A 14381-nucleotide genomic window follows, 5' to 3' on the forward strand; every position below is an offset into this window, starting at 1 on the left:
GTTCTCTTAAGTAATATTTTTAAAAAATTATTATACAGGGAAAGGGAAATCATTCTGTGTCAGCATCTGGTGTTATTCTAATAGGACATTAAATGTATTGAAGTCAGAGCAGCATGCATGTTTGAACCCCTGAGAGATCTCTGTGTACTGTATGCCGAGGTCTGACTTCAAATAATTTTGACTTTAAAATATTGTATTACCGTTTAATGCACTATAGGAAATACACTCATTGCACTGTAACATTTTTAAAATGTTGAGTGATGCTTTGTAAAAGTCCCCCTTCAAAAAGGAGACACTTGGGAAGCTGTGGTGATAATTGACTAGGTTTTGTCCATAATACCAGACACGTGTAAAATACATCTAAAACCCCTGAACTTCTGTAATGAAATACTTTGTATCTCCAAACACAGGACTTTGGAAATCTCTAGTGTGAGAAACAGCAAACCTCTGACACACGAAAATATACAGAAAGGTTTTCATCTTCATATTTGTCAAAACCAAACAAAGTACAGTCACAACTGCAATTCAAATAAATCTGTCGGTCTCTTCCACTCCCTTCCTCACATTTTTCTTCAAGCTCTGTGTCTCTTTCAGCTTTGATTTTTTCAATGATGCTAACTTAGATTAACAGAAATACTTTCAAGTAAGGTTCCTAGCAGCTGGAAACTGACAGCTGAAGGGTTAAGTGCCCTTATATTACAACCACACTTATGTTGCAGCTTTGATTTATGAAAAGTAGGTTTTCATTGGAAATATAGTTTGGAAAACCATATATTTTCATGTTCAATCTTTTGAGGAAAACAAAGATGTAAATATATGCATTGCATACGTTTTGTGCATATAGAATCATTGCCTATACAATTAAAATTGAAAAAGAAAACACTAAAAAAAAACTTTGATGGCACGATACTGGTATAGTATGAAAAGAAAGTAAAGATTTTAATTAGACAAGTTATAAACATTTTGGTTATTTTATTTCTATTTTTAAGGGAATATGTGGAACAAAACTCTACCCACTGCTGGTTTGGAAGCTACCCCCTGCTAAAAGTTGAAACCCTCACTAAATTAGCTTGAGTACCCTGAGATAGAGTAGTTAGGGGAAGCAACAGCAACACTTGTGTGAGGTCATGGAAAGCCTGCTATACCTTGGTGACTGAGGGCAAGAGGAGGAAACTCATCCAGTTCATGCAGAGTTTAGCAAGCAGACAGTTTGTCACTTCCCACAGGCGAAGAAACCTTTTCCATTCCACTCACTTTTAGTGTATCAAGATTTGTATTTAAGGATGAGATTCTTTGAGCACACAATGAATACTGTTTCTACTGATTTATGGGGAACAGTCACAGGGTAACATCCCAGATCAATGTTTTGTCAATTAAACTGAGCAAAATTCAGTTTTACAGCGTATTCTGGCTATGCCTGTGAATACGGTTTGTTTCTAAAGAATGTGTTTTGAATAATGAAAACAAAGAAGTGTTTTTCTTTGCCAGGAGCATAATTACTTAACAGAAACAACATACCCATATTTGTACAGACTTATGTAAACAAATATGGCTCCACTGAGTTCAGCAAAACTTACAGTAACTTACATTATCTGGGGACTGGACCATTTGTCTTTACTGTTTCCCTAACTTCTGCTCCCCCTAAATGAGGTTTAATGCTTTGCCTGTAAATTTATGTTTAATGTACCTGCTTGTAGACCTTAACTTAGAAAACAGGATTTTTGGCATCAAGGAATTATATCAGCACTGGTAAACTAAGGAAGGTAAGGGCATGTGTTGGAGCACTGAAAGATGACTGTGCTTGTTAATCAGTAGCTTGTTAATCATGCTCTCTGATGTGGTTTTAGCCAACGCCAGCCATCAGACAACAATGCTTGGACATGGTTTAAGGGATAGCACAAGGCAGGAGCAGTTTCCAGTAGCATAGATGAGGCCATTGTGCTTTGAGGAAAGAGGAGTTTAGGTGCATGGATGTGTTATGCTGTGTCACCTTCATTTAGGGCCAGGGAGTGGGCCTGGGTGCATTTTATTTCCTGGGGGGCCATTGCAGATACTGTTCTGTTGCCATGTCTTAGTCCTTTAGATCAGGCTTTTGAAGGTGTTTGGGTACCTCACAGGATGCACAAAAGCACTCACGTGGTTCTTTGTTTTTCTGGACTTGATCCAGAAGGGATGTGGGCTTTGCATTGTTTAACTTTTGGGTGCCTTGACAGGAGAACTATCTCTGCAAAGTGCCCAGACTGCCTGTGCAGAGCAGGGGAGGATGAAGCATCTTGGGGTGAGATCAAAGGCAGCTGGCATACGGAGAGAGAGCCCTCTAGAGCTTGTCCATAGGGATCATCTGTCACTGCCCAAGCTGGAGGGCATACTCCAGGCACACAGATGCAGCAGCAGGTTACTTGTGTCCCTATGAATCTTGTCCTTCATGAGGGAGGGGAACAACCTGTCTTTCTGACAACATGGTTTTCTCTGGCCAGAGTGCTTTAACTGGACTGTGGATTTTGAAAATGTAAGGCAGTAGAGGAAGCTTCAGCTTCCATATCCTAATGGTGGGTATAAAACTGCAGGAGGAGACTGAGATGTGACTTTTTGAGGGAAGACTTAACTGTGCTTTTGGAAGAAATCACTGCTGCAGTTTACATGGGAAGCCCCTGCTATGTGCAGTGTCATGCATTATATGTACATACTGAAACCATTATTTGGTCCAGCACTGAGGGAGATGGGTAGAATTGAGACAAGAGCTTAGACTTCATGTGCCCTTGTGAAAAAAGGGCCAGATGCTTACTCCTGTTCAAAGTGAGCTTTTTCTGGACACAGGCAGGAGTAAAATTGCAGTTTGCTTGACCAAAATTGGGGGTTATTCAGTATTGGATATTGGCAGGATGGGTTTTCAGTCTCCTAGAGCTGGGGTTTAGGCAGTATTTTTAGGCATTTCAGGATTTGGATCTTAAACTCTTTTATTAGATCTAATTCTCTCTGTTTCACTTTCCTGTTTGCAAATGTAACTAGTGTTTTCTCATAGAGATATTGTGAGGGTATCTATTTTAGAAAGTAGAAAACCTTGTAAGTGGTACAGACGGGTAGAATTATTTTAGGAACTTGCCCTGCATAACCTGTGTAATCTAGTTAAATATGTTAAGAGTTATTGTTTTTGTAGCTCTTGTTCTTCACTACTCAGTTAAACAAACAGACTTACCTAGACTACTGCCTTTTTCCTATATCTTCTTAGCTCTTTCATTTTTTTCTGTTTGTTTATGCCCTTGCTGCAGATTTTATATCATGAGCTGTCCCAAAGAACTGTAGGTTCATTGTTTGTGTGATGTCCAGTGGTCCTGATTTGGATCTATACGAGATATTGCTGCTACTAAAAAAGTCTAATTTAGGCATGTCTGTGCTATATTATGCTTCGAATTTCTTAATGGTAGTGAAAGTTTGTTTGTTTCTGATTTGTCTAGCGTTACTACAAGAAAGCAGCTGCATTTGTGCTAAGAGCAATTGCTAAACATTCTCCACAACTAGCTCAGGCAATAGTTCAATGTGAAGCACTGAAAATGCTGGTGATTTGCTTGGAAGATTTTGACCCTGGAGTCAAAGAAGGTGCATCTTGGGCACTTGGATACATTGCCCGACACAATCCAGGTAACAAATTTCATGTGTGTTATAGCTTAATGTCATGTGATAACAATAATAAATTGTGTTATTTTGGTAAATATAAAAATATGCTTTTTCTTCTCTACAGTTACAAAATTTTAACTTTGGGATGAAACCCTAGTGTAACTGTACCATTCCAACAGTGCTGTACCTTTTTGTGGGAAACTGGCATACCTGACACCAGCGGTGCCCAGTTATGAGAGGTGCTTTAAGAGAAGATGTTTTGGGCCTGTGGTCAGAAAAGGACACTCTTTTTTATTCCTCTTCATTAACAGATTTCTGGATCTTTATATATTGTGTAGGTGTTCCTGCAGAACCAGGTTTCTTTTACTGAACATTAGTTCTTTGATATACATAGTTGAATGGAGAGGCCTAGGGAGAAGGAAGTTTCATTCATTCATTACAGTGGTGTTTGCAGGATAAATAGGCCAAATTTATTGCACTATGTTATGATTAGCCAGTGGACCACACTACTCTCTGGGAGTCAGGAATAGATCCTAGGCATCCAATATTGAGCAGTTCACTGCTGTCTCACAGGCAGTTGTATAACTCACTGGTGGTGTCATGTTCCTATTTAAACACTGATCCACGTGGTTGATAGTTCTTCTACCAGCTATTTATATAGTTCAAGTAAAAGTTTAGACTGTGAATGAAAGAACTGAGGGAAGAAACTGCCAGCTGGAAGGGGTGGGAGAAATGGTTAGTGTTCGTATTGTTCAAAGTTAAACTAATTATAGGATCATAACATTAACTCGTGGTTTTATATTTGGTTTTGGCTCCAAAACATACATAGACTGATTTTGAAAGTGTTTTTCTTTGTTTTTTAATCGATACAGAGTGCTGGACTGCAGGAGGCATGGGGGATTCCCCCTTCCCACTTAGCGGGTTAGCTTACTGGGACAGTCTCCAAAGTTGTTAGCACCTTTCTAACAGACTGCATTTTCTGGTGAACAAATTAATTCTTGGGACACCTCTCTGGTAATGATCTTTTATCATTTGGTCATCAGGATTCAATTCCACCTTTGATGGAAAATAATTGTTCCTTCCATCTGAAAGATATTTATTTAAATATCAAAAGTGTTCATTTGTATAAATGTGTGTAGCATGAGTGTGTCTGCATTACTCTTAACATAAACATTTCTGCAGTTTTGTTATGTCACTAAATCAATATTGACTCACTTCAATTGCCCTTCATGCTATTCACTGCATGAATGCTGATGGAGCTTTAGGGTGATCCAGTTCACTCTGTGACAGCGTAGTCTGCAAAGATGTAGGTGATGTGGGGGTATTGAAGACAAAAAAATTCCTAGTACAAATTTTTATTCCATGGTTATGAATAATTTATTTCCTGATGGTGAATGAGTGCATACCTTATGTCAATTTACAATGACAGTAAGAACAGAAATTAGGTTGAAATTGTGAGTGCTACCAAGCTGCAAGCATCAGGACATAGAACACTAGATGTAATCAGTAAAAGAACCCTGAATGCCAACAGAAGCCCACCAAAACACCCCTGAAAAAATTGCCCAGCTACAGCCAATTTAGGGGATTTACCTGCCTCTATAGCAGTCACAGGATGTCTAAAATGATTATGGAAAGTAGAGGAGTTATACTGACAGAAGATCACTCTGTGCATCATATGTCTCTTACATTGCTACAAGCATGCCTTTGCAACATGATATTGCTGGAGATGGGATCCAGAGATAGAGAAAGGGGATACAGAAACTTTCTCTTATCAATAGCTGGTGTTTACTGTTCAAGAAACTCTGGATTAGGCTGACATGCTCCTGTTGACAAAATTTGGTGGTTATGATTTTCTGTCATTGACTGTCTGTGGACACATAATGCAGTTCTAACTTTAAAAGCAGACCAGGGTGTGAAATGGTTCCCCCCACTCACAGAAGGTTTTTCAGTTTCAAAAATTGTTGCAGTTTTGAATTTGGACAATATTGAGACAAGATTTTTTTCTCTCTCCTGAAAAGATTAGGGGGTAGGGAGATTTGTTTGCCCCAGTAGGAAAAGTTCAATGATTAGGGCATATCTCTGGGATTAAAGTCCTGATCTGTTTTAGGCAGGATGTGAACCTCTGCCTTCGTGAGTGCAGTCAGAGCCTCCTGGCATTCATTGATAACTGTTTACAGTGGTGAGGGTCTCTCTGCTTTTAATCAGAAATTGCATCCATGACCCAGTAAAGCTACCAAGAACTGCAGTGTAGGTTCCCATGAAAAGACTTCCATTTTCAGAAATTGAGGCTTCCCCCCCCCCACAATGAAAACGCTCTCTGCTTAGCAAGTTCTGTACTGACTTCATACAAAAATCTCTTAAAAAAAAGTTCTTCTGGCAACAGATGTCTCCAGAAGGCCTGTGAGATTTTAGTAAAGACAAATGTCTCATGAGGTTTCAAGATGTTAGAAATCTTGCCAGGTCAGATTCCAAAATTTAGAAACTGCTTGTGCAGTTCTGCTTTTTCTTTCCCTTTGAGCTGAATTTCAGATACTGATTTGGTGTACAAATCAAGTGCACAAATCAATGTGCTGTGCTGTTGCCATTCATTATTTTTACTGTTTGGGTTTAAAAAGAAGTGTAAAGTGTTTCAACACCATAGATACCATCAGGTCCATGAAAAATATTTTGCAACATTTTACTTACACCATATCCAGTTAAAATGCAAAATTTTTTTCTTTGAAGTTTGCAAATAATTTGGCTTTCCATTTTCTTTGTCTGCATTAAAGGTGTAATTTATTCGTTGTCTCATACCTGCTTCAGTATATTGTAAATTGTGGTAGGAAAACAAAAATAAACAACACTGTTGATACTGAAGCTTATTGCTAAGAGCAAAATTTTGCTCATTTTCTTTCATACAGTGGACCATAGCTCAGCTTAGAAGGGACCTTGGTAGATCTCTAGTCCAGCTTCCTGCTCAAAGCATCAGCTACAAGAAGCAGTTCCTCAGCTCTTCAGTGATTTGAGTATAACGTCCAGCCTCTTGGTGAAAGGTTTTCCCACTGGTTCCAGTGGAATCTTTAGCACTGTGGTTGTAGAGGCCTGCTTAAACCTCTGGTTTTGAAGTGCAGCCTTTGGCCTACTTGTGGGAATTAGAGTCTTTCTCCGTGGCCATAACATGATGACACAATCCTCAGAAAAATACAGTATTGGTGGCTGTTTTGGTCAAAACCTGTTTTTTCCTGTGGATGCACCTGCTGCCACAGCAAGGTCTGTTTGAGAGCCCCACTCTGAACTGAAACTTGCATTTCCTTCCAACCAGGGGTGTTGCTGCTGCTCTGCTATGGGGATATAATATTGTATATTGTCAATATAATATTGAGCTGATTTTCTTTCTCTGGGCAAAACCTGGACATTCACTTTCTCACCTTCATCTTTTTTATCCTCATCTGGTTTTTGTAATCCATGCCAGTGTGATAATATTAGTAGAGTTTTTCTTTTAGCACCTCAAACTAGTTTAGAATAATCCCATAGGACTTCCCATTGTTTTCAGCGGGTGTGTAGGTAGGATCTTGGCTCCACTTTGTTGGCTTTCCCCTCTTCCTGATCACATAAACTCATGACAAGTCTTCAACCTACTTTGAATTAATTTCTTCATCCCTGATGAGTACTTTTGTATTGAGACAAACCAGCGCAACTCTACTACAACTTCTAGTTGTACTAGTATTGCTGGCATCTCAGACTCCAAAATCTGCCTTTATTAGTCTTTCTTCTACATCCATTTGAGTCTTGTCTGCAGTATCTCCACTTGCTAAAATCTTCCTTATGAGATCTGGATGAAAGTGATTAATTTTTGGTCATCTTGGAGCCATAGTTCTCTCGTGTCTGAACAAACAGAGTTCAATTTCCTACTTTCACTCACATAGGAAGAAGTTCAACTTTATCACTGTGTAGGTGGACAAGTTTCTTGAGTTGTGCCCCAGTGTGAGTTCCAAGCCTGTGGTTTTCATAACCTTCTATGGAATTCAATAAGGTGCATACATTAGCTTTTCTCTGCTGTCTTTCTCCTCTGCAGCTATGGGTCTCATCTTTGCCCTTATAATACAGCCTTGGCATAGTATTTGGAAGAGTATTTTTGTAATTTGTTTTAATTATTTTAATTTTTTCTGAGTGAATGTTTGGTTTAAAAAATTTCTTATTGCCAAGTTTGTTTCCCCCTCTAAGTCCTTCTCAGTCTAAATTTTTTCCCACCTCTGTCTGTGTTTCTAAATGGATGGTAAAGTTTCATGAATCCTTTGGTGTATAATCTGCATTAAAGATGTTCTACAAGTAGGAAGATTAATTGAGCCTTTTCTTGAGGGAAAAAAAAAAGAATTACAATTGATAATAGAATCATTAATACTTAGAATTGTAATTTTGGGCTGAATTTGCAGGGAAACAAGATGGGAAGTACTGTATTTCCTTTCTTCCCTGCCTCAGCTTTTCTGTTTTTCTGACAGTCCATTTACAACTTGTCTGTCTTGACACATGGTCCAGCCCTCCATGTGGTAAGTTATTAGCCATGAACCTTATAAACACCACTGGAAGAAAAACCATTTAATTACCCATGACCAACAGTAACCATCAGTATTTAAATGATATCAGACTTCTAGCAGCAAGAGCTGATCTAAATTGAATCAGATTTAGTTTGCTCTTTCGAAATAACTTTTACGGTTACTCTTGCCTGAAAGTATTGCTCTTTCTCTCCCTGCTTGATCTTCATGATTTTAGCTCCTAAGACATCAAAGAAGCCCATTCTTTTAGCACCATGGCCCTCTTGACATCAGATTTTTGATTTTAGCACTTCCCAGCAGACTGTGGGCAATGGAGCTCTGGTTGGTCTGAAGTCTGGAGGGGTTAATCTGGGCTGTGGGTCAGTAGATCACCATGAATTCCACTTGGTCAGTGTACAGCAGCAAAACACAATCTGAAGAAACCGGGCATGGCTTTTTCCACCAAAAGATGACTGTAACTTATACCACTTATATTGATTTAGCTCCTTTTCAGATTTGTTTTGACATACATTTCAGGTATATTTCACTTCAGATTTTTAAAATACAGCATTTGTTGAAATCTTATGGTTTGTGTATTTTGAGGATGCATGCAGTACATTTTCAGTCAAATATTTATTTGGAAAATGAACTTTGTAGAGTGAATTTTATAGATTCACAGAATGTTCTGAATTGGAAGGGACCTACAAGGATCATCAAGCCCAACTCTTAAGTAAATGGCCTGTACAGGGGTTGAACCCACAACTTTGCCATTATTAGCACTATGCTCTAGCCAACTAAGCTAATTTCAGGGTATTGTATTAGTTTAAAAATTATTGCATTATTTAATTTTTTGATGTAATATTTATATTTTCTTTAAAATATTGTATCATAAAATAACATACAGTGTAAATATATGACTTATCACATGTATTACAGTGTGTGGCTATAACTCACTAATTGAAAACAAATCTGGTCTGGAACATTATTTGGATATTAACAACGTAATGATGACATGACGTACAGATTTCATGAAAAACTATATTAGTCTATGTATATTTAATGAAGTATGCTGTATTTTTCTTAGTATGAAAATCTCTTTATGGATGGACTATAAATCAAAAGCTAAGTTAGAGTCTTGAAATACAACAGCCATATGTTGCCATGGTACTGTAAGTCAAGATAAATGTTAAAGATAATAATGGATATGCATAATAAGGTGTAGCAAAACTGAACGAAGAACCTAATAGATTATTGAATCCCCTATGGTTTTTGCCACTTTTTCAACACTATTTTAAAATAGCACAGCTTGGTTATAATATAAATTTTGCTCCTGATACCCAGTAATTCTCATTTTAGGACTGTGATTAATGCTGCATACACAGAGAGAGCTAATGAATTTCTAATAGTGTAATTTTTGTCCATGTCAGCTAATCACATACTCAGATTTTTTTTTTTGTTTAAGGTGCAGTTAGTTAAGGATATTGTGCTAATCTCAGGCACACAATATCACTGATGATATTTCTCATTTGTCTAATTGTGTATGATAGCATTTTCTTGTCATTAAAGTATAAATTCTGTCTCATCCCACGTACTGTAGCAAAGACTAGTTTTGATCACCAAGTTCCATTTTCGCAATCTTTTATGTAAGAGAAATCTTTTATGTATGTTTTTTGTATTTTTGTTTTTGGCATTTGATCTATGCTAATATCTGCTTATCATTTAAAGAGGGTAAAATGCTCTCTAATTAGCTGGTTGATAAAATTTTGGTACTTTGGCTTTCTGTGTTGTTGTTAGCCATGCATAAAATGCTTTCCTATTGATCAGTGCAGAATAGCCAGGGTTTAAACAGCTGACATCTGCTTACTTTAAAAAAAGAAAAAGAAAACAGAATAACAAACCATTTCAGCCTAATCTACCTCAAATGTGTGCATGTAAATGGGGGTCCATCTATTGACCTGCATTCTTTTCAGTTGTGGATTGGTCCACACGGTTTATGAAACCAGGAGGGCTGATTTGAAATGCAGATGTCGAGACAGTGAACTACACCCTCCCCTTTTTCCTTTGCTGTATCTGTCAGGGTGAAAAATGGCTTGCACAAGGGTCAGTCACCCATACTCACTTAATTACTTTCCTTGGACCTACAGAACTGTCACAAGCTGTGGTGGATGCAGGCACTGTTCCTCATTTAGTGCGCTGTATCCAGGAGCCAGAAATTGCTTTGAAAAGGATTGCTGCTTCAACTCTCAGTGATATTTCAAAGCATTCTCCAGAGTTAGCAAAGACAGTAGTGGATGCAGGAGCTATCGCTCGCTTAGCTCAGCTGATCCCGAACCCTGATGCTAAACTGAAGGTACATTTCATTTTTTTTTTAATCTCCATTATACCAGTCATTACTTGAGATTGAATCAAAGACACGGATGTCCATATTTATTTAGAAGCTCTTGGTTTGGGTGTTAACAAAATGTAACTATGTAGTTAGTGACAAAGAGTTCTGCACATATTTACAAATTTAGCTACTGGATATAAACTGCAGCTCTGTGAGGAACAGCTAAACTAATCTTTAAAGTGAGAAGTATGGGGTTTTTTTAGAAATATACAGTATATGAGGAATGCAACAGATACAGATACTTTTAATAGGTAAGATTTGCACATTTCAGTTATAAAAACGGTTTTGCATGCTAAAGATGATACGATAAGCCAGTTAATAGCGAACTTATTGTATTTTAGAATGTACTATCTGATGTGAATAGCTGTTGTCAGAGGTTTAATCACTAGTGCTTATTTGACAAAAAAAAATTGTTTCTTATTATAAATTTTCTGTCTTACTCTACCAAACAGAAGACAACATAAAAATGCCACAAAAATTTCTTAATATAGGATCTGACAGATCCAATTTATGTAAATAAAGATACTTTCTATAGATTTTAGTAAATTTTAAATTACAGTTTTAAATGGTGTGTATATATATACTTTTTTTTAATACGTACAAGTTTGAATGGGATAAAACAAAAGAGAAACTTTTATTCAGGAACCAGCGAATGTTCTGTGCCATTATATTTGTGCATGAATTGACTCAGTGAATTGTAAAATAGCTGTAATTGTTTTCCCTATCCTGCTTTGTTTTCCTTGATGCAATAGATTTTTGTGTGCAGGGGGAGTGTGTGTTGTGGGATGTTTGTATACTATTGATTTTATAACAATTTTTATTTACTAGCGTCAGGTGCTGTCAGCTCTAAGCCAAATAGCAAAGCATTCAGTGGCTCTTGCAGAGTCGGTGGCTGAAGCAGAAATTTTCCCAGTTGCGCTCACATGCCTGAAGGACTCAGATGAATATGTCAAGAAAAATGGTGCAACTTTAATTAGAGAGATAGCAAAGCATACGCCTGAGGTAAAACCTTGAAAATGCAAATACAAGGTCATATCATTAGATTTTACACTTTAAATAAAATACAGGATTATTCTGTCATTTGCTTTTCGAAAGGGAGGGCAAATGGCTGTTTGGCATGTTCATTGGAAAATATGGAAATGCTGATATTATGAGATGTGTATTGAATATGAATTGGGCTAGGAAACTGGGAATCATAAAATGTATACCTAGCTACTTCATTCTATGAGATATCAGCACAGAGAGGGAGCTCTTGGCTGACAGTACTGTCAGTCCTAGATATTAAAAACATTATGAGAAAAGCCTCACAGAAGTCATGATACCAGCTAATAAATTGCAAGATCATCCTTTAACAATAATAGGTGGTGTGTGTCTGTTTAAAAATCTTCAGGAGTGCTGGGATCACATTTTAATTATTTTTCCAATGACAGCGAAGGTCAAAAATTCTCTTATTTATTATTAACCTGATGGTAACTTGAGTTTGTAATTTGAGTTTGAGCATTTACAATGTTTTTGCCCATAGGAAGGTGGGGATGTTTGGCAAAGTCAATACAAAATAAATAGGAAAACCATATAATTATAACTATGGTAATCTGTCAGACCACAGAGATAATTAAAAGGCTCTAAATATGACTTTGGAATGAAATATAAGCCATGTATTTGTGGAACACTAATGCTGAGTATAGTAATTTCAAAATCATAATGCTAACTTAACAACTGAGAAGTGTTTAAACATGAGTGTTGTGCAGCTTCTTCAGCCTGCCAGTCTATAAGCTGGTGATAAAAGTTTACAGTCTTGGCACATTTCCTGCTTTCTCTCTGTACCTCATGGGCAATGCAACTTCACTTCCTCAAAAAAGTAAAGAAGTTATCATTATCGAAAGGGGGCTCTAGAGTCAGAAGCCAGAGACCAAACTCAGGATTGTGGGTAAAGCCAGAGGAGCTTCTGGCACCAGATCCTCCATGCAAGAGGAACTGGCCATGCTAGCAGCCCTCCAAAGGAGCACTGGGAGGCATCTTGGTGACTCCAATGGGAAGCCGCAATCCATGTCTGACTGAGAGTGACAGAGATGACTGTCCAGCTCTGGGAACTCTATTCAAGCAATGCATGTTGCAGTGGAGACAGGCTGGTGTTTCTGGAGGACTTGGCTGTGTCATTTGAGACTCATGGCTTTTAGATCTCGACTCTCTAGCTGCAGATGCAGTAAAATTCATGTGAAGGTCAACAGCAGAGGGACTTGGAGCGAGGGCTGAGGGACATGGCAGGAGCTCTGCACATCCAGGTGCACGTGGCTGTGTCCAGATGTAGGACTTGGTTGCCACTGGCTGTAATTCACAATCATGTGAACAGATTTTCCTAAGGACTAACTGAAAGTTTCATCTGGCTGTTTAACAAAGAAAGCAATCCCCTTTTAAAGACTCTAAGACAAAGGTGGATTTCATATTTCTAGAAATCAACTGGATTGAGAATTCATGTGCCTCCATTTTGTTAATTTAATTTTGACTTTTAAGAACATGTTCCTTTTGCTTTGGAATCTGTAGGGATGATCAGGTATACCAAAAAATGTGGAAGAAAATGGTAATAATAAGAAGAAACAATTTTGATTTCTATGCATTATTGATATCACGCATATTCTACTGCTGTCCCTCAAGTGATGTGACAAGTTCGCTTTTAGTAGAAACCCATGTTGCATTGCTTGATTATTATTTATAAGCAAGACTATGTCATTTGGCATTCTGGGGCAGACTCCATTACCCATCAAGTGTGTTCCCTGGACACTTCCCTCAGAGCATGCTGGAATGGCAGAATGGTGCAGCCCAAGTTTTGCACATCCAGAACAGTTGTCCTTGGCTTCAAGCCTCGGCGTGAGGATCCACAAAGGATTTTATGCCACAGAGGTAATTTGGAATGCAGGTGAGAGGAGGAATGGGACTTTGCCTCTGTTACTGCACAGAACATAGGATGTTAGTTTGGGAATGAGGGACCACTAGGATGAAACAGTATCTGGCTCATTAGGTGCATCTTCAAGATCAGTCCTTTGATAGGCTGTCATTTGCACATTTCTCTGGTGTGTGATGATGGAGTTGAGAATATGTCATTCCACAGCATCAAGGACTCAGAACCCTGATTTCCTTGCAGTAAAGTCAATCAAAAACACAGCAGCAAATCAGCCTCATTCCTGAAAACTTGATGCTGCACTTAGTTCCCAACAGTCTGTATGATACATCACTTTTATTTCCTAAAACAGGTGCAATACATTAAAAGGCTTCTCTGATGTGGTTCTTTATGCCTGTTGATACTTCGGAGTATCTAATCTCTTCTGTTTATCTTTTCAGCTTTCACAGTATGTAGTAAATTCAGGTGGAGTTGCTGCTGTGATTGATTGTATTGGCAGCTGCAGAGGGACTGTCAGACTGCCTGGCATCATGACACTTGGTTATGTGGCGGCTCATTCGGAGAACCTGTCAATGGCAGTGATTGTCTCCAAGGTTAGCTATCACTTTGTTGTCTTCCTGTAGTTCTTCAGCAGTATTCTTTGGTACAGATACAAATTAACATAGGCAGAGAATGTATTTTCTGACAGGATTATATACTTGCTCTCCATGAATGCACTTTCTCCTAGCATTGCTGCTTTCTGTGACTGAAACTCTGTTGCAGTCTAATAAAAGGGTGTCTTTATGGCGTTGAACCTTTTACAGAACCTTTTACAGAACCTTAATTGTGGATTAGTTGGCATTACAGTGCATGATTTTTCTGTTTTGCAATTGCGTGGGTACAGAAAATAAGTCACTGAATTCCTGTAGTCTGCTTCCTCTTAAAATGTGCATTTGTGGCTGCATCGAAAGCTCCTTTGGAACAGCTGTGTTTA

The 14381-nt window shown here is 38.1% G+C and overlaps 1 protein-coding gene across 1 annotated transcript in view; it reads left to right on the top strand.

Annotated features, from left to right (window-relative positions):
• Positions 1-14381, top strand: part of SPAG6 (sperm associated antigen 6) — a 34105-nt gene that overhangs the window by 11120 nt on the left and 8604 nt on the right. Inside the window, exons 4-7 of the mRNA XM_084216562.1 lie at positions 3456-3639; positions 10271-10476; positions 11341-11514; positions 13849-14001. Of these exons, the coding sequence (XP_084072688.1) occupies positions 3456-3639; positions 10271-10476; positions 11341-11514; positions 13849-14001 (717 nt within the window). The remainder of the gene's footprint in view (positions 1-3455; positions 3640-10270; positions 10477-11340; positions 11515-13848; positions 14002-14381) is intronic.

The sequence above is a fragment of the Fringilla coelebs genome, assembly GCF_963513975.1.
Source record: "Fringilla coelebs genome assembly, chromosome: 1".
Lineage (NCBI taxonomy): Eukaryota > Metazoa > Chordata > Aves > Passeriformes > Fringillidae > Fringilla > Fringilla coelebs.